The 21,969-nt window shown below is 42.0% G+C and overlaps 1 protein-coding gene across 1 annotated transcript in view; it reads right to left on the minus strand.

Moving 5' to 3' along the window:
• The window catches only part of kcnh2b (potassium voltage-gated channel, subfamily H (eag-related), member 2b), a 227,430-nt gene that overhangs the window by 192,207 nt on the left and 13,254 nt on the right, over positions 1-21,969 (minus strand). Inside the window, exon 4 of the mRNA XM_017493468.3 lies at positions 1,877-2,107. Coding sequence (XP_017348957.1) covers positions 1,877-2,107 — 231 coding nt within the window. The remainder of the gene's footprint in view (positions 1-1,876; positions 2,108-21,969) is intronic.

Consider the following 21,969-nt stretch of genomic DNA (forward strand, 5'->3'; position numbering starts at 1 on the left):
TGCCCCAAGTTACCTGGGCCAGGCTCCATTCTCCCCCACAACACTGTGTAGGATAAGCGGTATGAAAAATAGATGGATGGATAGTTATCTAGCTAAGTCACTAACGTAGTGTTAATTACAGAAACAATATGCCACTGGACTTACTTAGGATGTTTGCTTATATTTATGTATTCCACATTCATGAATTTAAACCCCTTATCATGGTTACAAAAAATACAATTACATTATTTCACAGGGTGATGAAAACATATGGGGTTACTGTACTGGGAAAATTTGATCTTTACACCTCACTGAATTATATATTTAAAAAAATAATAAATACTTTACAAAGGACTCAAAGGACTCAAGTCAGGGTCCACTGGTACATTACGGACACAGATTCTATAACACAACAGACACACATAGATTCACATGCTTTCTCTCCATACAGTAGATTTGAACGTTGAAGTTTAAGTGATTGATTAAGTGCTGGTTAGATCAGGAATAGGACAACTGAGCATGAGAACCAGTGATTTATCATTCTGAAGGCTGATGCCAGCACACTGCTCGCCAGATGAATGGATGCACTGGTATGAAGGAGAGGCAGACACAATATTTGACCTGCTCTTCCCTTGTGGGTCTCTCCGCCTCCACTATGTAGCTGCACACTTTCAAAGGCACAAAAGGAATTCCTTGATACAAAGTGTATAAATAACACAAGGCTGTGTTTCCCTTTGTGCATTATACATGACAAGTGTTTCATCTCTAGAGTCTACTCTATATGTGTTCCTGTACGTTTGCACATACTCATATGTGTGTGTGTGTACAAGTATCTGTATGTGTCTATGTGCATGTGCACATGTGTTTGTATGTGTCTGTGTCCACATACTCATATGTGTGTCTGTGTGTGTGTGTGTGTGTATTTGCAGCAGATTGAATGGCAGGTGATAAATGCCATGAAAAGCAAGGGAACATGCACAGGAGTCCCCAGTGCTGTTTCTTGCCTTTTATCAAAACAACCAAATCGGCTTTGCGTTCCAAAGCTCATTTGCATTCACAGCAAAGTCACATATATCCATGGTTAATCTGTGGTTATGCTATTCATAGCCTATGCAAAAATAAATCAGATTGTGCCCATGCTAGCCCTGCACTTATTACACACCATGCTTACTGAATACTACATCAGCTCTCTTATAATCGTGCCAAATGTGTTAGAAAAATGAATGAACACTTTCTCTAAGAACTCACAGATCAGCCGAGTGGTTCCATTAGTGAAACTTTTAGCTTAGTCAGAGGAGCTTATAGAGAAATCAGTGCTGCAGTGAAAATGAATGGGAAAACCATGTTTGTTGGGCTGTCAGGTCCTCCCGGGCTATACAAAAAGAGGAACCGTGATCTGATCAGATGATCAACAAATAAACAGCTGCTGCTCGGCCCTTGTCCTCACCTGCTCTGATGTGCACACGCAAACACCTGCAGTCACTCATCATTTTATTTTATCAGTAAAACACACCATGCCATTTTTCTGGCTCACTTTCACTTAAATTATTTTCTATCATAGTTTCAACGTGTTGTTGTGTTAATGTTCTCTACCTAGATTGCAAATGTGGTTTTTAATGCACTCTCAAGTAACTAATCAGAACATTAACTAAGCCATGTCATGATGCAGACACACAGATAGATTGCCAGCAAGCACTGTCTAATCCTATAAATCCTACAAAGTTCCTGCGGATACAGTCACAGCGTATACGGTCCCTTCCAAAAAACGGGTTTAAGCTTTTGTATCAGCTGCTGAATTGCTGCCATGAGGCACCTCACACACAGCGATCAACAATTCAGCATCCAAAGCATCATTAGTCATTTCCGATCATAGGGAGAGACATCAGAGCTGTCCTACCGTCCTTCCTGTAGAGCGTGATCTCCACTTTCCTCTCCTCTGAGCCCAGAAGCGCTTGAGCCATCTGTGCAATGGCCAGGCGCTTGGTGTGCGCCCCGTACAGGAAGTCACAGGTGCATGGTTTCTGCATGATCTCGGCCCGTGTGTACCCACACATGTGACAGAAGCCATCGTTACAGAAGATGATGGCGCAGTTCTCCACCCGTGCATTGGCTATGACAAACTTTCGACCTGTATCAGAGTTAAACACACACAGAAAGAGAGAGAAAGAGAGAGACAAAGAGAATAGACTCACTTTTAGCAGAATAAGTGAACACTACTGAATTATTTAATAACACTATCAATGCAATTTTTAATCAATGCAATAGTTCTAATATGATTGTTTCTTTAGTAACAATTTAGAAAGCAACTTGTATGGCAGAGGATCCAAATTGATTTTAAAAAACCTCTTCTGTTAAAGAGTCTCCTGTTTTAGCACTTTGTAACATTTACATTTATGGCATTTGGCAGATGCCCTTATCCTGAGCGACTTACATTTATCTCATTTATACAATGGGGGAAATAAGTATTGAAAGCGTCAACATTGTTTTCAGTAAATATATTTCCAATGAGGCTATTCACATGAAATTTTTGAAATTGAGTATTAACTCAAGAAATCCACACACAAAGAAATCCAAACATTAAAGTTCATAAATGAAGTTATGTGTAATAAAGTGGAATAACAACAAAAAAGTATTGAACACGCTAATTGAAATTGATTTAATACTTAGTGGAGAAGCCTTTGTTTGTAATGACAGCTTCAAGACACTTCCTGTATGAAGAAATTATTCAGCCTTAGTATTCAGGTGTGATTTTGGCCCATTCTTCTAAACATGTTGGCTTTAAATCTTGTTCAATTGGATTCAAGTCAGGTGACTGACTGGGCCATTCTCACAGCTTGATTTTTTTCTCTGAAACCTATTGAAAGTTTCCTTTGCTGTATACTTTGGATCGTTGTCCTGCTGGAAGTCCACCCACATCTCATCTTCATCATCCTGGTGGATGGGAGCAGATTCTTCTCAAGAATCTCCCGGTAAAGAGCTTCATTCTTTGTTCCTTCAATTATATGAAGTCTGCTAGTACGATGTGATGAAAAACAGCCCCACACCATGATGCTTCCACCTCCAAACTTCACTGTTGGTGCAGTGTTTTAAGGTTGATGTGCAGTGACATTTCTTCTCCAAACATGGTGTGTAGTATGACAGGCAAAAAGTTCAATTTTGCTCTCGTCTGATCAGACTACACTCTCCCAGTATTTCATAGGCTTGTCAAAATGAGTTGTAGCAAACTTTACGCAAGCTTCGACATGCCTTTTCTTTAGTAATGGAGTCTTGCAGGGTGAGCGTGAGCAGTGGAGTGCATTGCCTATTGTTTTCTCTGTGACGATGGCACCTGCTGCCTCCAAGTGTTTCTGGAGCTCTTTCTGAGTGGTCCTTGGCTCTTGGGCTACTCTTCTGACTCCCTGGTCAGAAATCTTGCGAGGAGCTCCTGTGCGTGGCAGGTTGATGACGGAGTGATGTTGCTTCCACTTGTGGATAAAGGCCCCAATGGTGCTTACTGGAAGATTCAGAAGTTTGAAATACGTCTGTATATGATTTCATCAATATGCTTCGCAACAATAAGGTTGCGAAGGTCTTGGGAGAGCTCTTTGCTTTTACCCATTATGAGATATTTCTTGTGTGACACCTTGGTAACGAAAAGTCTTATATAAGTCTTTATAGACTATCAATTCACTAACCGAGTGAACATTAATTTGCACAGATAGGGGGTATTATTACTTATAGATTTCAGCTGGTTCCTTGCCTTCTTTGCGTGTTCAATACTTTTTTCCTGTGTCATTCTACTTCATTACACATAACTTTATTTATGGACTTTAATGTTGTGAATTCTTTATATTGCCAGATTTCTTGAGTTAATACTGATGTCTGGTGAAAATTTCATGTGAATAACCTCATTGGAAATATATTTACTGAAAAAAATGTTGACACGTCCAATGCTTTCTCCAGGGCCCAACAGTGGCAGCTTGGCAGTGCTGGGGTTTGAACTCATGACCTTCTGATCAGCTGCCTTAATCACTGAGCTAGGAAGGGGAGTTTTGCAGTTTCTTGGTGCGTATTTTCTCTTATGAATTTCAAGAGAGAAATTCGGAGAGGCTGCTGAGGGAATGACTGTTTAAAGCTGCTACATGCTACTGCTATGTATGTGATGACAGAAACTAACTCATTTGGCCCAACATTAAATGTAACTATAAACTGTTCATGTTGCCTAATTGCTGTGACATAAGAAGAATAAACTACTTTGTGATGTGCTGTTATTGGAAAATTATCAACTACGGGTTGGTAACAGTGATTCCACTTTGCACTAAGGCACATTACACCCCTTCGTCAAACATTTTCACGTAACAGGACGTCCCATAATGTTTTATTCCTTTATACTTGCACTACATATATACAGACCAATCAACTCTGAATTTATGCCAAATACTAGTATTACTAGGGGAAAAAATCATGTTCTTTGTAACTAATCAGGCTACAGAACACCATTTTTATATTATGTCCCCTGTCTTGAATGAAAACTTGTCAACTGTGAAACATTGTGATTGAGAGACTGTGATTGTGACAGATTTGTTCTGAACTCCAACACAATGAATTTGAAACTATTAAGCTTTTATTTGAGGGTGTTAAAATTAAAAAGTGACCCCATTTCAGAAAAGTGTATTTGTTTGTTTGTTTATTGTTTTATCATATTTCCACATTTGAATTTTTACTTCCTCTTACAAGACAAAAATCCAGGTTAAAAATGTTTTTAATATCTTGGTCTGACAGTGGGTCTAGAGAGAAAATTAATTTTGCTGTCAAGCTACTGCTTTAGCGTAGCTTATAAGAGACTGATATCGATAATATTATCAACAGGGTTCTAAAAAAGAAACCCAACTAAAGCAACTAAAAAAGGTAACTGTTAAAGGTAAAATAGCGCTGAGTTGCCACTTCTATCACCTGCTCATAACTGTGCATATATTTCACTTATTGAAGTCTAAAAGATTCCAAAAATAGCAGGAACTGAAACTGGGAGCATTAGAGGCATGGCAGTGCATCATACGTCAAGACAGCAGCATCTGGTGAGGTCTAGAGGTCATAGCCTTCAGGCAATCATAGATGGCAAATGTTTTCAAACTGCTCTTATGCTTTTTATATGTAGTTTTCTGACTCCACCCACAGGAATCCCCATTCTCACAAACTTAGGAAAACTCTCAATTCTAACAGCTTAACAAATAATCCCCTAATAATGCTAAGAAAAGCTAAAATTGTCGTTTAAAACCCAAACTAACTCTACATTCCAGAAATTTGGAGGTACAGATTCACAGACTTAAACGTATTAACATGCAATTTGTAATTTACATTTTCTTTACTATGTATTGTGGCGACAGGCCGGTAGCCGGCGCACAGGAAACAAAGTTTGCTCCTCCCGCGACTGCCGCAGTGACGCAGAAGAGACAGCTCTGCTTCAGCGCCACCAAATGTTTTGGATGGCCAGAGAGCACGTGGCGGTGGGGCGGGGCCTCCGACACACCCACGGCTTGTGAATGGTGCACCGTGCGGAAGAATTCCACCATCCAGCAAGCGAGGGCAGAGTATAAAAGGGCGATATTCCACTCGCAGAGAGATAGAGAAGTATCTCCGAGCATGTGGGCAGATCGCTGGTGTGTTTTATGCGGTTTTGCCGACGCGTGCATGTCCGCTAATCGATGCTGTGTGTTTTTTTTTCCATGGTTTCAGGGGACTCCGACGCGAGTGACGGCTCCGCCCCGCCCCCTTGGCTGTAACCGCCAACGGCTGAAACCCTCACCGCCCGATCGCCCTTCAACCCACACACACGCACCCCCGCTCACGGATGGACTTGAATAAAGTTCCCATAACACTGAAACAGCCTCCCGTGTGTCTGTGCTCCGCCCACCGCTGGCTAAAATCGCTACACTGGTGGCGGATTCCGGCATGAGCACAGACCCACCCATCTTTAAAAAAAAATAAAGTTGTGTTGTTTTTTTTTTCCTCCCCCATTTTCCCTCTCCTCCTTGGGAATTGTTAATAAACATGGATCCCACGCTGCAGCACCTTCTGGAGGCCAGTATCCAGCAGCAAATGGTGACACAGCAACTCGCCCACAGCCTACAAGCTGTGACGCAAGAACTAATAGCCCTGAGGACAGTGGCTCCTGCAGCCATTACGCCCCTCCCTGATCCTGGCCGTGAGGTCCGACGCCTGCTTCCCCCTCTAACCCCCGAAGATGACATCGAGGCCTACCACGAGACCTTTGAGAGCGTCGCCCGCCGTGAAGAGTGGGATCGCGATGAACGGCCACGCATCCTCGGCCCGCTGCTTTCCGGGGAGGTGCGCACGGCCTATTACTCCCTCTCTCTGGAGGAAGCAGCTGACTATGGAGAGGTAAAGAGAGAGATCCTGGCATGGTGTGGACGAAACCCGCTCCAGGCAGCAGCGGAGTTCCACCGGTGGCGCTACAGGCCAGGATCCAAGCCACGTGGACAGATGGACACCCTCCTGCACCTCAGCAAGAGGTGGCTCCAGCCTGACATGTATTCTGCCACCGAGGTTGTACAGAGGGTGGCTGTGGACTGGTTCTTGAGGACCTTGCCACCCACAGAACGCCAGGCCATGGGGATGCGTGCCCCTGGGACATCCAGGGAACTATTGACCGCCCTGGAACACACCCTGACCACCCTGGCACTCGGCAAAGAGGAACAGCACCAGCAAGGCTGCCTGGACTATGGGACGCCCAAGGATGAGCCCAGCCCGACTGGGCCAGACCTGGGGACACCGAAGAAGACCCAGAAAACCTGGCCAGCAGGGCGTGTCCTCCCCACACTGGATCTGCCAAAACCGCCCCAGCGAGCGAAGGGAACACGAGTGTGACAGGCCTACCTGGCCCGAGGCAAGGTGGATGCCGGGACAGAAGGTAAGCTGCACACACCTTCTAACTCGCTCTCGTCTGTGTTGCAGCAGGTAAACCGGCGGGGGAACTTTGGCCGAGAGCAGAAAGAGGACAGCTGCCTGAGGTATTGCTGGGCCCAGGTGTGCCAGATCGAAGGGGTCGACCAGAGCCCGAGCCAGAGACTCCCCTCCTCTTACTTTCTGGTCAAAAGAGGTTTACTGTACCACCGGACCAACCGCCGAGGGGAGACCGTGGACCTCTTGGTCATGCCCAAAGCCAGAACACAGGCCCTGATGCACCTGGCCCATGCCCATCTGCTCGGGGGCCACCTGGGGGTGGGAAACACGCTGGAGAAGCTGAAGGACTGTTTTGTCTGGCCAGGCATGGACGCAGAGGTCCGGCACTTCTGCCAACAATGCCCCCAGTGCCAACACACGGGCCCAAGGAAGCCCCCACCAGCACCACTCATCCCGCTTCCCATCATAGGCATCCCGTTTGAGAGGATCTGCATGGACCTCATCGGGCCGCTCCCAAGATCCGCCCGAGGGCACGAGTACATATTGGTAATCGTGGACTATGCCACCAGATACCCCGAGGCGGTACCACTGCATAAAGCCACCTTCTGGAACATCGCCAAAGAGGTGGTGCTCCTGTTCAGCCTTGTGGGGATCCCAAAAGACATCCTAACTGACCAAGGTACCCCGTTTGTGTCAAAGCTTATGTCTGATCTGTGTCGGCTGTTGCAGGTGAAATACCTAAAGGCATCGGTCTACCACCCACAAACGGATGGGCTGGTCAAACAGTTCAACCGGACCTTAAAGCCGATGTTGCACCAGGTGGTAGACGAGGAAGGGAGGAACTGGGACCTCCTCCTGCCATATGTCCTCTTCACTGTCCGAGAGTGCCCCCAGGCATCCATGGGTTTCACACCCTTCGAGCTCCTCTTCGGACGGCGGCCGCGTGGACTGCTGGACATGACATGGGAAGCCTCGGAAGGACAGCCTTCTCCGTTCCGCTTGGTCATTGAGTATGTACAAGAGATGCAGGAGAAGATCAACCGAGTGGCCCCGATCGTCCAGGAACATATGAGAGCCGCCCAGGAGGAACAGAAACGAGTGAAGAACCGCCCAGCACAACCCCGTGAGTTCCAACCTGGTGATCGGGTACTCCTGCTAGTACCCAGCAGCTCCTGCAAATTCCTAGCTCGTTGGCAGGGCCCATATACAGTCCTTGAGAGGAGTGGTCCCATGAACTATCGCCTGCAGCAGCCCGGTAAGCGAGCAGACACAGAAATGTACCACATAAACCTGCTGAAAAGGTGGATAGAGCCAGAACCGGTACTGTCTGCGTTTACAGCCCTAGACACAGATCACGACCAGGGCACCTTAGTCCATCTGGGCGAAGAACTCACCCCCACCCAGAAGCAGGTGCTGACAGAGTTAGTGGGGCAATTTACCAATGTTTTTTCTACCTCCCCAGGCATGACGCAGCTGATACAGCATGAAATCAAGACTCAGCCGGGAGTGGTGGTGCGGCAGCGGCCCTATCATTTCCCGGAGGGCTATCAAGGAGGAGGTCAGCCGGATGCTGCGGAACATCATCATAGTGGAGTCCAACAGCCCCTGGTCCAGCCCTATCGTAGTCGTACCAAAGCCTGACGGAAGTAGGCGCCTCTGTAATGACTTTCGGAAGCTAAACCAGGTCTCGGAGTTTGACAGCTATCCCCTCCCCCGGGTGAACAACCTGGAGCGGTTGGGGAGGGCTCGTTTTATCTCCACCCTGGACTTAACAAAGGGGTACTGGCAAGTGGCGCTGACCCCAGAGGCGAGACCGAAGACGGCCTTCAGCACGGCGAACAGCCACTGGCAATATCGGATCCTCCCCTTTGGGCTACATGGAGTGCCCATGACATTCCAGAGGCTGATGGACATTGTCCTGCGACCGCATCGTGTTGGGACCCAACACGGAAATGCAGATGGCCTCTCAAGACGGGACGCCCTATGGGCCCGACACGCGGCGGCAGTAGGCTCGGAGTGGGGGGAGGTAGGGTACTGTGGCGACAGGCCGGTAGCCGGCACACAGGAAACAAAGTTTGCTTCTCCCGCGACTGCCGCAGTGGCGCAGAAGAGACAGTTTCGCTTCAGCGCCACCAAATGTTTTGGACGGCCAGAGAGCACATGGCGGTGGGGTGGGGCCGCCGACACACCCACGGCTCGTGAATGGTGCACTGTGCGAAAGAATTCCACCATCCAGCAAGTGAGGGTAGAGTATAAAAGGGCGATATTCCACTAGCAGAGAGAGAAGTTTGTGCGCGAATCTCTGGTGTGTTTTATGCGGTTTTGCCGACGCGTGCATGTCTGCTAATCGCTGTTGTGTGTTTTTTCCTGTTTCAGGTGACTCTGATGCGAGTGACGGCTCCGACCTGCCCCCTTGGCTGTAACCGCCAACGGCTGAGACCCTCACCGCCCGATCTCCCTTCAACCCACACACACGCACCCCAGCTCACCGACAGACTTGAATAAAGTTCCCATAACACTGAAACAACATCCCGTGTGTCTGTGCTCCGCCCACCGCTGGCTAAAATCCCTACAGTATTAACTCATAACTTTTACCACTGTGTGCTACAGTAAACAAACACACAACCAACAGAGAGGATGCAACCCCATTTAGCTAAATTCCAGTTATATTACAAATTGAACAATATCTTAACAATAAAAAAAATCTTAGCAATTTAAAATATCATAATGTAATATAATTCATTTAGTATATCTGAACTTGAGATAAGAATATAATGTTAATAGAAAACCTGTGGGGTGAACTGAAGAGGAGAGTCCACCAGTGTGGACCTCGAAATTTGAAGGATCTGGAGAGATTCTGTATGGAGGAATGGTCTCAGATACCTTACCTCATCAGGCATTCATCATAAGAGAGCTGTTATCTTGGCAAAGGTAGGTAGCACAAAGTATTGACTAAAAGGGTACCAATAATTGTTACACACCTATAACTTTTTTGATAAATCAGTGTTATCTTTGCAATTGTTTGATATCCATGAGATAATTTTTGTGATTTGTTTAAATAAAAGATCAAAAGGTTAAACAAGAAAAGCAATTTTCAGAGGCTTCTTTGCTCATATTTACCAAGGGTGCCAATAATATTGTGTGTGTATATATACATATACCCACACACACACACACATACATACACCACACACACGTTTGTACCTTCACACATATGCCCACTGTCCTTCACATAACCCTTCTCCATTTCCCCTATCACTCTGCAGCAGTGCCAGCTCACACAGAAGGTGCTTCATTCCCGAGCCAAGTCTCAGTCAGGCTGCAGAAAGCTTCCTCTGGGTGGCACATTAAAACTCTCCACTCCAGTAACAGGCCTGACTCATGACATGACTTTGAGGCCTGGTTTTATCTACAGCCTTTAGTTCCATACCTTCCATTCCACACCTCAAAAAGATACGAGATATCAGCACTCACTTAACTGTTCAAATCAGAAGTTCAATTTCCTCAGACACGAGGAGTACAGACTATGTTTGCGTGCATGAATCTATATTATTCCTATCTCTCTATCTATCTCTCTCTCACTCCCTTAGGGAGTACCACATGTCATAATTACATAACCAAAATACTAAGTAAGAGCCAGTTACTGACTCAAACTAGCTCAGAAGCTCGTGCTTTGTAGTGTTCACAGAGGGTTAATATAAAAATAAAGAAAATGAAGGTATTTTACAGTAGAATAAATTTGGGTTGGGTGATATGGCAGAAAGAAAATTACTCTATACAATAAGTATCACAATATCCGCTCGATTTAATTTGTTTAATTTGTTTTTAAAACACTAGTGCTACAAAAAATGTCATGTTAATATCATTCCTATTTAAAATCTGCCAAAATAAATACTTTTCAAATCATTTCTGGTTTAATAACAAGGATGGAAAATAAAACTGGTACAAAAATATACTTCATAAAAATAAAAAGCTGGAAGGTTACTGTGGCTAACAACAGTCGATCACTGATGATGAATAAAAATATTGAAAATATCCATGACACACTGTGATGTAATTTACTGTGATATCAATAACATATTCTCTTACTGCTCAGTTCAGTTCACTTTGTCTTTCAGTTGTCATTCACTGTCTACATGAAAACTCAGCTTGTAGGATGGTTTAAACAAAAACACAAAATGATCAAATAATCAAATAATCAAATAATGGCTACTGGGATGGACAAACACTAAAGAAAATACCTTAAATATTAATAAACAGACAATACAATATCAAATTTGCACATGGCAAATAAATAATGTAAAAAATGCCAAAATGAGCAAGCAAGTTCATTGGACATGCCACAAAAAATGTTTCTATCGGAAGATGGGTATTGCTTACTTATTTATTTCCTTTTTACTTGCAGCTTTAAAGATGCTACACAGCTTTCTAGGTACTTTTATCACATAATGCGGTTCATTGTCGACTTCCAGGGTACCACACCAAGCTATAAGGCAAGCTATATGAAGCTGGGTATAGCAGCTCAGTAGTTAAGATGTTGGACTACTAATAGGAAGGTCATGAGTTTAAATCCCAGTGCTGCCACTGCTGACCCCTTAAGCAAGGCCCTTAAACCCCAACTGCTCAGATATATAAATGAAATGTAAGTGACTCTGAATAAGGGCATCTGCCAAATGCTGTAAATGATTAATAATAATTCCTTAGATTTATATAGTGCTTTTCTAGGCATTCAAAGCGCTTTAAATTGTATGGTGAATAAGGCCAATGAGTAAAGCATATAATGGGTAGCCACAGTTTTCGAAGCACATTAATTAAATAATGAAAATCAATTTAAAAAAATACAAGCAAAAAACAATACAAATTTTCAATCTTCCATTTACAAACTGTCAAGTATATTTATACTATTAAAATACATTTGAAGATGAGGTATGTGGTGGGGAAAGTGAGTGGACATCTTCAGACATCTCTCAGCACCACTATTATCCAAGCCTCAGTCTTCCAAATAACTTGGGATAACATTAGACATGCCAGAGAGAAAAACTATCTAAAAATATGTTCATGGGAGGTAATTTTCTCTCACTGACATTAATTTTCCTCATGATAAAATAGTAGAGATACAGTAGGTGGGTTACGAATTATGTATTCAACCAGAATACGTGTTCTGTCCTGTCATTTCACAGCTTGAAAAAAAAAAAAAACATTACAAAACTGTCTTTTTTGGATGGAGGATCCATTTGAAATTTTTATCTTCAAAGCCCACAACTGTGTGAGTCATAAAAGTAATTTTCTGTCGTGCTCAGGTTGAGTCGTGGTCAGGCTGACCCGGGACAGTGGGACATGATGTGTTTATTGCTCTGGTGTGAGAAACCAGTCTAGTTTCTGCAGTGAGCGTGCATCGAGCAAGTCAAAAACACAATAAATCATTACGTTAGCTTTAGGTTATTCAGCTTATTCTGCCCACCTTTTTCACAGTTTAGTCATGCAGCAATATGTGTGTGAGGTGAATGTGAAAGGAGGCGGTAAGCGTGATATTGCAGCGTGTGGAGTATTAAATGTAAGAGTGGAGGAATAATGTGTCAGGGACAGTGAGATATCTGTAATACAGTGTATTACACATTTGCTTCCTTAAGGCAGGCATTCAAGTACATTAATACAAGTAGGATCCATACACACACACACACACACACACACACACACACACACACACACACACACACACACACACACACAAACAGACACACACAAACTGTGTATTAATACTAATTAATATTAGTAATCAGTGTTGTTTTTGGCTATTTATAAAGCATAAAAAAATGTACTCTATATAAAAAAAAATTATTCTCACAACTTCGTACCTATTCCAGGCTGAGTTTACTTGAACGCTTCTGAGAAAGCCATTACTCTGAAGAGTGACTGGAACACTGATTGCTGTAGTCCACCACTGTCAGCCTCCACAACCTTTTCCCTCCTCAGCTTAACAACCCAACACATTTGTAATTTCCATTCCATATTTGGGAGTCCTTGCCAATCCTGGCAGCGATAGATCTTTCCCAAGGATGACACTGTGAATAAAAGCAAGGCCCTGACCTGAACGTTCCACTAAAACTTCACTCCGTAATTACAGCTTACTGATATTTATCACTCGGGATGTTTCTGAATAAAAAGTGCAGCTTCTGAGCATATGGGGCTGTAAACTACACTGTGTGCTGTTCAAACGATTCAGTGGTTAATTGGGACAGATGGAAAAGAAAAAGAAAAAAAAAGGTTTTTTTGAGAGAAGCAAGTGACACAGATGAACATAAGGGGCAGTTGTGAAGATCATAAATGAGTTGTTTATCTCGTTAAGCATTTTTTGGTGTTGCTTCAGGCACGCTCAGCATCATAGGAGAGACCTGCGAAAAGAGCACCAGGTCACTTCGCACTGTTTTGATCATTACTGAGGCAGTTTAGTTCTCAGTACAGAGTTTTGTTTTATTTTAGGATTCTAGTTTATCAGCTTGACAGGCATCGCAATAATGACAGTGAAAGCAACTGTATCATTCTTAGTGTGCAACAACACAGATTCAACTTGAATATGGAAGAAGTGCTTGAATTAATACAGTCTATAGTTGACAGATTTAAAAAAATAAAAAAACACGTTATAAACAAGTCATTTAAACTTTAAGTTTTTTAAGTTAAGTCTGTCACTGACTGACATGATTTTCCTTTCGATTTTGAGAAAATAGAATCATATACTACAATTAAATATGGAAAATGTTTTTGTTGGCTGCATTTGTGTTGTAAAAGTCATTGTTCATGCTGATATGCTTATGTTCGACTTGCTTACATTCTGGACCACCAGAGTGGTTACCTTCAGAACCAGTGAAGTATTCCTGTGTGCTTATTTCCTTGCTAAATACAAATAACACAATTGTCATGCTGTGACCTTGACTCCATGTGGAGAGCCTATAAAAGGTCCTTGCTACGTCATGCTCATCCTTTGCCTATTCTTGGAAACACAAGTGACCAATGTGTCCTGCTGGTCCTCCACTCAGGCATAGAACCACATTTATACAACCATTGTCACTTCTTGTTTTTTTTTCGATTCCATGTGAATATGTGAATTCGTGAAGAAATAACATGAATAGTAAAAGTTCAGATATGAAAATCTTTTCTTTTTTTTGCAATTGACCAGACCATTTTGTTTTTTTATTTGTCTCCGGTCCACTAATTTGATCAGACAAGTTGTGTTCCAAGAGTAATGATACACTATGTGGCCAAATGTTTGTGGACACCTGACCATCACAGTCATATGTGCATTTTGAACATCCCAGGTCACCCCAATAACCTCTACTCTTCTGGGAACTGATAGCAGGTGAGGAGGCCTGGGGTGCAGTTGGCATTCCAGTTCATCCCAAATATGTTCAGTGGGGCTAAGGTCAGGGTTTTATGCAGGACACTCAAGGTCTTCCACTCCAACCTTGGCAATCCATGCCTTCATGGGCCTTGCTTTGAGTCCAACGTGTGTCCAACCTTTGGCCATGTAGTGCATTTAGGATAACATAATTGGTATATAATTTTCAAGATTCAACATTTGTATTTGTCACATAGACACTTATATACAGTATATAACTTGGAGTTATATAGAAATTAAAACCTACCCTACTCTTTAGATTGACTCATTAGACTCTTTAATTTAAATACTAAATTAAAATGATATTTATTTAATCAGAGACGAATAAGAAATGATAAGAAACATGAAATATATGTACAGGAGTGTACAAAAAGGGCGGTACAAAATAAGTAGGGAATGTGCAAAAAATTAATGTACAAAATCTGCAGTATGTTATGTGTGGGAACAATACTGTAAATGTGCTGTTTTGCTGAATATACTGATTACCTGTGGCCTTTTGCCTATGGCCGTGCACACAGCCATGCTGATATCAGTACAACAGCGCTTTTGCTTGAGCTATATTACTTAATTGCATAGTATAAAGAGTGCTGCTAACCCTATGTATTGTTACTTTTTGTTGGTGCCAGGTATCAAAAATCATCCAGCTGGCACCTTTGATATTGGACCAGTGGCTGATGGAAAACTCATAGCTCCAGTTTTCTGAGATTTATGCAGTGAAAAATAGCTGATGAAGCTTTGTGTCTTGGAGGGAGAATACAAGAAGTCGGACAGATGGATTCCCTCTGCTCTTGTGTGGTGTGTCTGTTCTCAGTGTCTGTTTTCCTCATCAGCGGTGCTTTGGAACACCTGCTCTGCCGCTCTGCTTTTAGAACAACAGAGGAACAACAACAGCAACACGCCGAGGCCTCAAGGCCCTGCTGTACCAGCTGTTTCCTACTGAGGTACAAAGATCTACCAGACACAACACGACACAGAAATACACCATCTCTCTTTCAGTTCCTCGCCACTTACTTATCGTTACGCACACTTTCCAAGATTGATGAAACTAGAAAAGAAATACAGACAGTGAAGAATAGACCAAACTGAGAACATTAACTATTTACAGCTCATATTAAGACTCCTTTCCTGGTGAGTCAACAGTCTGTGCCTTAGTGGTAAATTAATTACAATAACAACATTACACAGATCTTTTAGCAGGAACACAGTATATAATAAATATAAAAAACATAAAACCGCATATGCATTTTCCTCCAGTGTGTGTACAGCCGATCAGTTTTGTGAGTGAAGATAACAGATTCATCATCAGAGGGGAACCTTCAGGACCCTCTAGGTCCTCAGAGAGGGCCTAAACTATTTCAGAAAATAAAATATTTAAAAAGTCATCAATTCAAACAATTTTTAGCGATTCATAATTTGACAATCAACCACTAAATAAAATATTTGAGGAAATAAATCCTTCAAATCTGCCTTGTGCTTCAAATCAGTTTGTGTTGGAATGTAAAGGGTTAAATGAAAGAAGCCATTTTTTTCTCCTTATTAGCGTTTTTCCGCCTTTGCCTGTTGCTGGGTTGAAAATGCTACGCTTTCAGATCTGTGATTTGTGGTCCTGCTGTAAAATTACAATGGGCCAAGCAATAGTAATTCAACAAGAGCCTAGTTTCAAATGACAGCAAAATTGATCAATCAAATCTTCCCTCTAAATGTGTGGGGTTTGTTATCACTAACTTTCTGACAAGTTTTGCCTGTAGGTCTGCCTTTAATCTCCAAAGGCAGACCTACACCAGAGCTTTTGGGGCAGAAAACCAAGGCTTTTCAGAGTCAACCCTGGCAATTACACACGATACCCCTGGATGACAGCATCAACAAACATGCAAAAGCTTTACTGCTGGGATTGTTTCCTGTTTGGTGGAGAAAGCGGGTCCCGCGCAAGAGATGGATTTTCAGATTTAGGGAGTTTATCCAAGTCAGCCCACCGTCATCAGGACGCTTCGATGTCATCTAACCCTAAGATGGACTTCGTTTCCAAGTAATTTGATCATCAAAGGGGAAGCTATTTAAAATGTGATAGGCCATTGTGGCAACTGATTTTATTCTTTTATTTAAGAAACCAGTGATTATACAGAATTATCGGTCAAGTCATTATGCACATTTGCTGAAATTCTACATAATAATGACAGTTTTACCAAATAAACCATAACATACATTTAAAAGGCCGCTGTGTCAATTGAATATTATTTATTTATAAGATTAATATTAAATACTCAGGGTTAGGGGCAGGGTTAGGGTTTATTTAGTTGTGTGCTAAGAGGGGTTTAGGGTTAGGGTTTATTTAATTGTTGTGTGCTAGGAGGGGATCAGGGTTAGGGGTAGGGTTTATTTAGTTGTTGTGTGCTAGGAGGGGGTCAGGGTTAGGATTCATTTAGTTGTTGTGTGCTAGGAGGAGGTCAGGATTAAGGTTAGGGTTCATTTAGTTGTTGTGTGCTAGGAGGGGGTCCACTGTCAACATATTCCGCTGAAGTCCACATAGCTTGTGTGATGATACAATTATTTTTTAGGAGGATTTCAACACCGTCTCACGACAATTCGTAACATTTTACTTTTTTGCTAATTTGTATTAATTCATACACCCTCATTCGTACGTTTGCATTTTGTTAAGTAATTAGCTGTATTTTTATTTTGGTGATAACTCCAACTCTCTCTATGCTGATGGTTTGTTGCATTGCTAAGGCTTGACTAGGCTTTTAATTGTTGTTTCAGAGCTGGAATGGTCAAAGGTAGCTTTTGCACTAGTATACAAGAGGACACAGTAAGCTAGGCTGGTAGTTTACTTTTTTCCTGATGAAGGAAGGGGGTCAGAGGGCCAAAGTTTAAAAGTTGCGCTTCGCTACTGCATTCATCTACGCACTATGTCCCTTCTCCCTGAACTGAAAGTAATGGGACAGCTGAGCTGTGATTATAGAAACACAGGAGTGTGTGTGGCTGCAGGATCATTAAAGGCGGAGAAACAGCAGGCTCAAATCGCGGCAGCAGCATCTAGCATCTGACTTTACAGCATGTGCCACTGTTTGTGGCTGATGCCACTGAATTTAAACTGCATATGCCACTGTTTATGGATGATGGATGGTGGGTAAATTCACTGGCATCAATCATAAACAGCGGCAGATGCCATCGAAATTCACTGGCATCATTGATATACAGCGGCATCTGCCTCGTAAATTCACTGGCATCATTCATATACAGCGGCATGTGCTTCGTGAATTCACTGGCATCATTCATAAACAGCGGCAGATGCCATAGAAATTCACTGGCAAATTACATAAACAGCGGTAGATGCCACAAAAATTCACTGGCATCATTCATATACAGCAGCATCTATCTCGTGAATTCACTGCAATCATTATTAAACAGTGGCAGATGCTATAGAAATTAACTGGCATCATACATAAACAGTGGCATCTGCCTCGTAAATGCAGCAGCATCATCCATAAACAGCGGCAGATGCCGTTTAAATTCAGTAGCACCAGCCACAAACAGCGGCACATGCCATAAAGTCAGCGGCATCTGAGCATGCCACCGGAAGTGCCGGCTTCAAAGACACTGCCTTCCATCTCAGAAGCCCATAAATCTGGCCTAATGCACGCCAGTAACGGAAAGGAAGCTAGCATGATCAGGGAATAAATCAGAATGGACTTCCATGTCTGCATAGATGGAGCCAATGTATAATATCAGTCACAAATAGGGAAAAGCAGACAGGCTCAGCATTGTGCATAATGTTTCACTAATATAAGCTCACAAAATATAAGTGAAATTGATGACTCTATACAGCTGGATGTTTTATAGATCGCATCTTCTCTTACTTTACAGAAGGCATTAAATGAAAAGGATGCAGACACCTGAATACATGAATGGATCAATGAAGGAAAGAAGGAAGGAAGAGATCCTCCGAGGTGAGGAAAACTGAAATAGCTCTGTAGATGCTGGCTGAACACTTCACAGTTTTTGTGGCAGGCTCTAGAGGAGAGAAACTCAACACCTTTCAATAGCTACACAGAATAGCTGTCACAATTGAATTTTTCAATGCTATTCAAATGTTCATAAAACTAACAAAACATGAGATTCCTAAACTTTTTTTTTTCCAAATGATCTCTTAGTCACATGAGTCTTGTAGGAAATGAGTTCTGAATTAACTTAAATTAGATGTAAAATTTCTAGTATACAAATTAATGTCCTTAAAGTGATAGTACATGTACAGTATGTACAAAAAAATTCCAACAGGCATGGGCTAGAGTCACTTTCTTCTGCGGCTGAATCCAATACAGCATTCTTATGAGCATAGAGGGTCATATTCAACGTTGAGTTAATGCTGTTGCTACTGTAATCTGTGTGTTCAATTCAATTCAATTTTATTTGTATAGTGCTTTTTACAACAGTCATTGTCTTAAAGCATCTTTACAGAAATATATTAACACAGGATACAGATTTTAAATGTTTGAATTTATCTAAATTGAGCAAGTCGTTGGCGACGGTGCTGAGGAAAATCTCCCTAAGATGTTAAGAGGAAGAAACCTTGAGAGGAACCAGACTCAGAAGGGAAAAGTCCTCATCTGGGTAATAACGGATTGTAAAAGTAAAGTGAAAGTAAAGGAAAGTTCATTATGGTTTTATATGAAGTGTGTGTGGGGTTTTTTTCTGTGATTTTACAACTCTTCAGTGCTGTTCAGACAGTTGCACATGTGGGACACAATTGGTCAAAAACAGAGACAAGTATGTGCAATGCAAACCAGGAACTTTAATATTATTTCCTTGCACAATATTAACTCAAGCAAAAAGCAGTATTAATTTCAGTGGCACTGCTTGATAATTTGATGTAACCACAATATTGTCTTCTTTAATTCATACTTTAATTCATGTTGTGTGTATTTTAAATAGACTCCAAATATATTCAACACCATTTGAGCACAATATTAAATACATAAATATGACACTATTCAATAATTAATCCTATTGTTCCTGAAACAGTATTGATTTGTGCCATTGGTACGTAGACTGCACCTCACAGGATCACATGACTGTTTGCACCTGATTCACATTTTGGTTTAATGAGCACCTGTATTTAAGTCATGTTTTGCACAACACACATTGTCTAACGGTTGTCTTTCGTTATTGTTTATTGTCGGTTGCAACATCTGGTTGTTATTTGCCTCTTGCCACGAATTCATAGTTCATGTTTTCGTTTCAAAGTTTTATGTTGTCTGTTTGTTTAAAAATAAACTTGATCTGAACTTGGATCCGGCTTCATCTCCCAATCATAATTTGCAGTGATCCGTCCCTCTGAGGGGATCAGTGGACCCAAACCATGCCAGCAAAATAGTCCTCACAGCATAACAGATCCACCCGTGTTTTTTCCTTTAATATGTCACCCATATGAATATGGCAGAAGATTTCATTTTACATGAATCCTGATATGTAAAAATTGAAAAATAGAATGCAGTTTTTAACTTTTTTACACCATTTACACTGATTTTTTTGGCAAATGCTTTAATCCAGAATAGAATGTTAAGGATCTTGCTCTAGGGTCAGTGGAAGCTTAGTGATGTCAGGATTTGGACTCTTAGTCCTAACTAATGAGCCACCGTGGTCCCTTTTAGCACTACTCCTAATTTTGGCTCTGTCTACGTGAGTATAAAATTATACTTAGACACTTATATATTTAAATCAATTTCACTGCTACATGATTTATTTGTTTGTTATTCATTTGTTCTTCAGTAACTGCTTTCTGGTCAGGATTGTGGTGGACCTAGAGCTTGTCCTGGGAACATTGGGCATGAGGCAGGAATATACATGGATGGGACGCCAATCCATCACAGAGCACCATGCTCACACAGAGGCACTTTAGGGAAGCCAATCCGCCTAGCAGCACATTTTTAGGAGGTGAGAGGGAACCACAGGAAACCTACACAGACATAGGAAGAACACTGGAACTGTAAACTGATCTCAGGATCAAACCGGGGGCCCTGGAGCTGCGTGGCAGCAAATTTCCTCACTGTGCCACCACATAACCTTTAAGCTATTCAAAAAAAGACAAGTTTAAAAGGAATTTGTCAGCCCTAATGCACACTAATAAGACCATACAGAACTACCACTACCACTACAAGAGATTAGCAGAGCTGTCGAGTGCAGGAGTATGATGTGGGCTGATATCTATTTAAAAATTCTCTCCATGGGCACCTGTACTCCCTTAGAAGTGTCAGTGACATTTTAGCCTCAGAGCTTTCACAAAAGGGGTCTAATAGCCTTTGAAACTCGGCAGGACCGAGGCCGTAACTGAGGGCCGAGCCTTGTGCAAATGACAAAAGGCTGAAATGATCTACAGGGAGTCTCAGTGGAAAGGTGAGAGTTTAAGTGCAGAATACTGAGCTGGACGCTACTCACACAGACACTACTGCCTCTGACCTATTCTTACTGATCTATCACTCTATTTATTAGAGTGACTGGGGGCAGTAGTGGCTCAAGGGTTAAGACTCTGGGTTACTGATCAGAAGGTTGGGAGTTCAAGCCCCAGAACTGCCGAGCTGTCACTGTTGGACCCTTGAGCAAGGCCCTTAACCCTCCCTGCTCCTTCTCTGGGATGAATAAAGGCTTCTTCTTCTTCTTCTTCTTCTTCTTCTTCATCATCTTCTTCTATATTTCTCAGCTATACATACTGTACAGTAATACACTAAATATGTATCAACAGGCCCAGCTGAGTTACACAGTCAAGGATCATGGGACGATGACCATATGCAAATCGGTCTAGACAGTGGTAATGACATTGACGACAACTGTCACATGAAACATACAGGTGCAGACATTATTTTCCTATGAACTTTATGCCTGGGAAATTGGAGGGCCTGCCAATATAAAAACTATTACAACATCTCCCACGCTAACACAAAACATTGATGTGAAAGGCAAGGGCAGTGTATGAAAATATGACAAATTCATGTGATTATTTTTCTTAATATGAAGAAATAATATGTATATTAGGGATATTATGGTATATTAAGATAGGAACGAGTGACCAGCACAGTTGTGTTTCACATGCTTATCAAAAACATGTAATCAATTACAATAAAACAACATGAATGCATATCACTTTCTTTTTTAAGCTGGCAAGTGCCAAACCTGGGCAGATGACTGAATAAATACAGCATTTGATTGCATTTAAATATAAATTGAAGTAACAACTGTTTATAGCTGCTACAACATGATAACAGGAACAAAGTTGTCTTGCAGATGTTACATAATATTAAATATAAGTATAAATAGATATAAGTGTGATACCACATTGCTGTGGTTCAAGAGGAATAACAGACTTGAGGATGTGCTGTTATTGGAAAATAATCAGCTCTGAGGTGGTAACAGTAACTGCTTCGCATCACACAAACCCACCAGCACACCCCATTGTGTTTTATTCCTTACTTAGCATTAACTGCATGCTAAATGAGTAGAAAAGCTGATAGGCAGTGATAGCAGTAAGTACAAAAAGGGAAGGGCTTTTTAAGGAGAACAGGCAGTGGACTGGTTAAGTGGTAGGTGGCATGAGAGAAAGTATATTTGTGTGTGAGTGATATTGTGGAGAGAGGGGATGCTACAGGCTAAAACGATTCATCGAATATACTAGAGGGGGTGATAAAGAGTGACAAAAGCATGACAAA

This window comes from Ictalurus punctatus, chromosome 1, assembly GCF_001660625.3.
Source record: "Ictalurus punctatus breed USDA103 chromosome 1, Coco_2.0, whole genome shotgun sequence".
Lineage (NCBI taxonomy): Eukaryota > Metazoa > Chordata > Actinopteri > Siluriformes > Ictaluridae > Ictalurus > Ictalurus punctatus.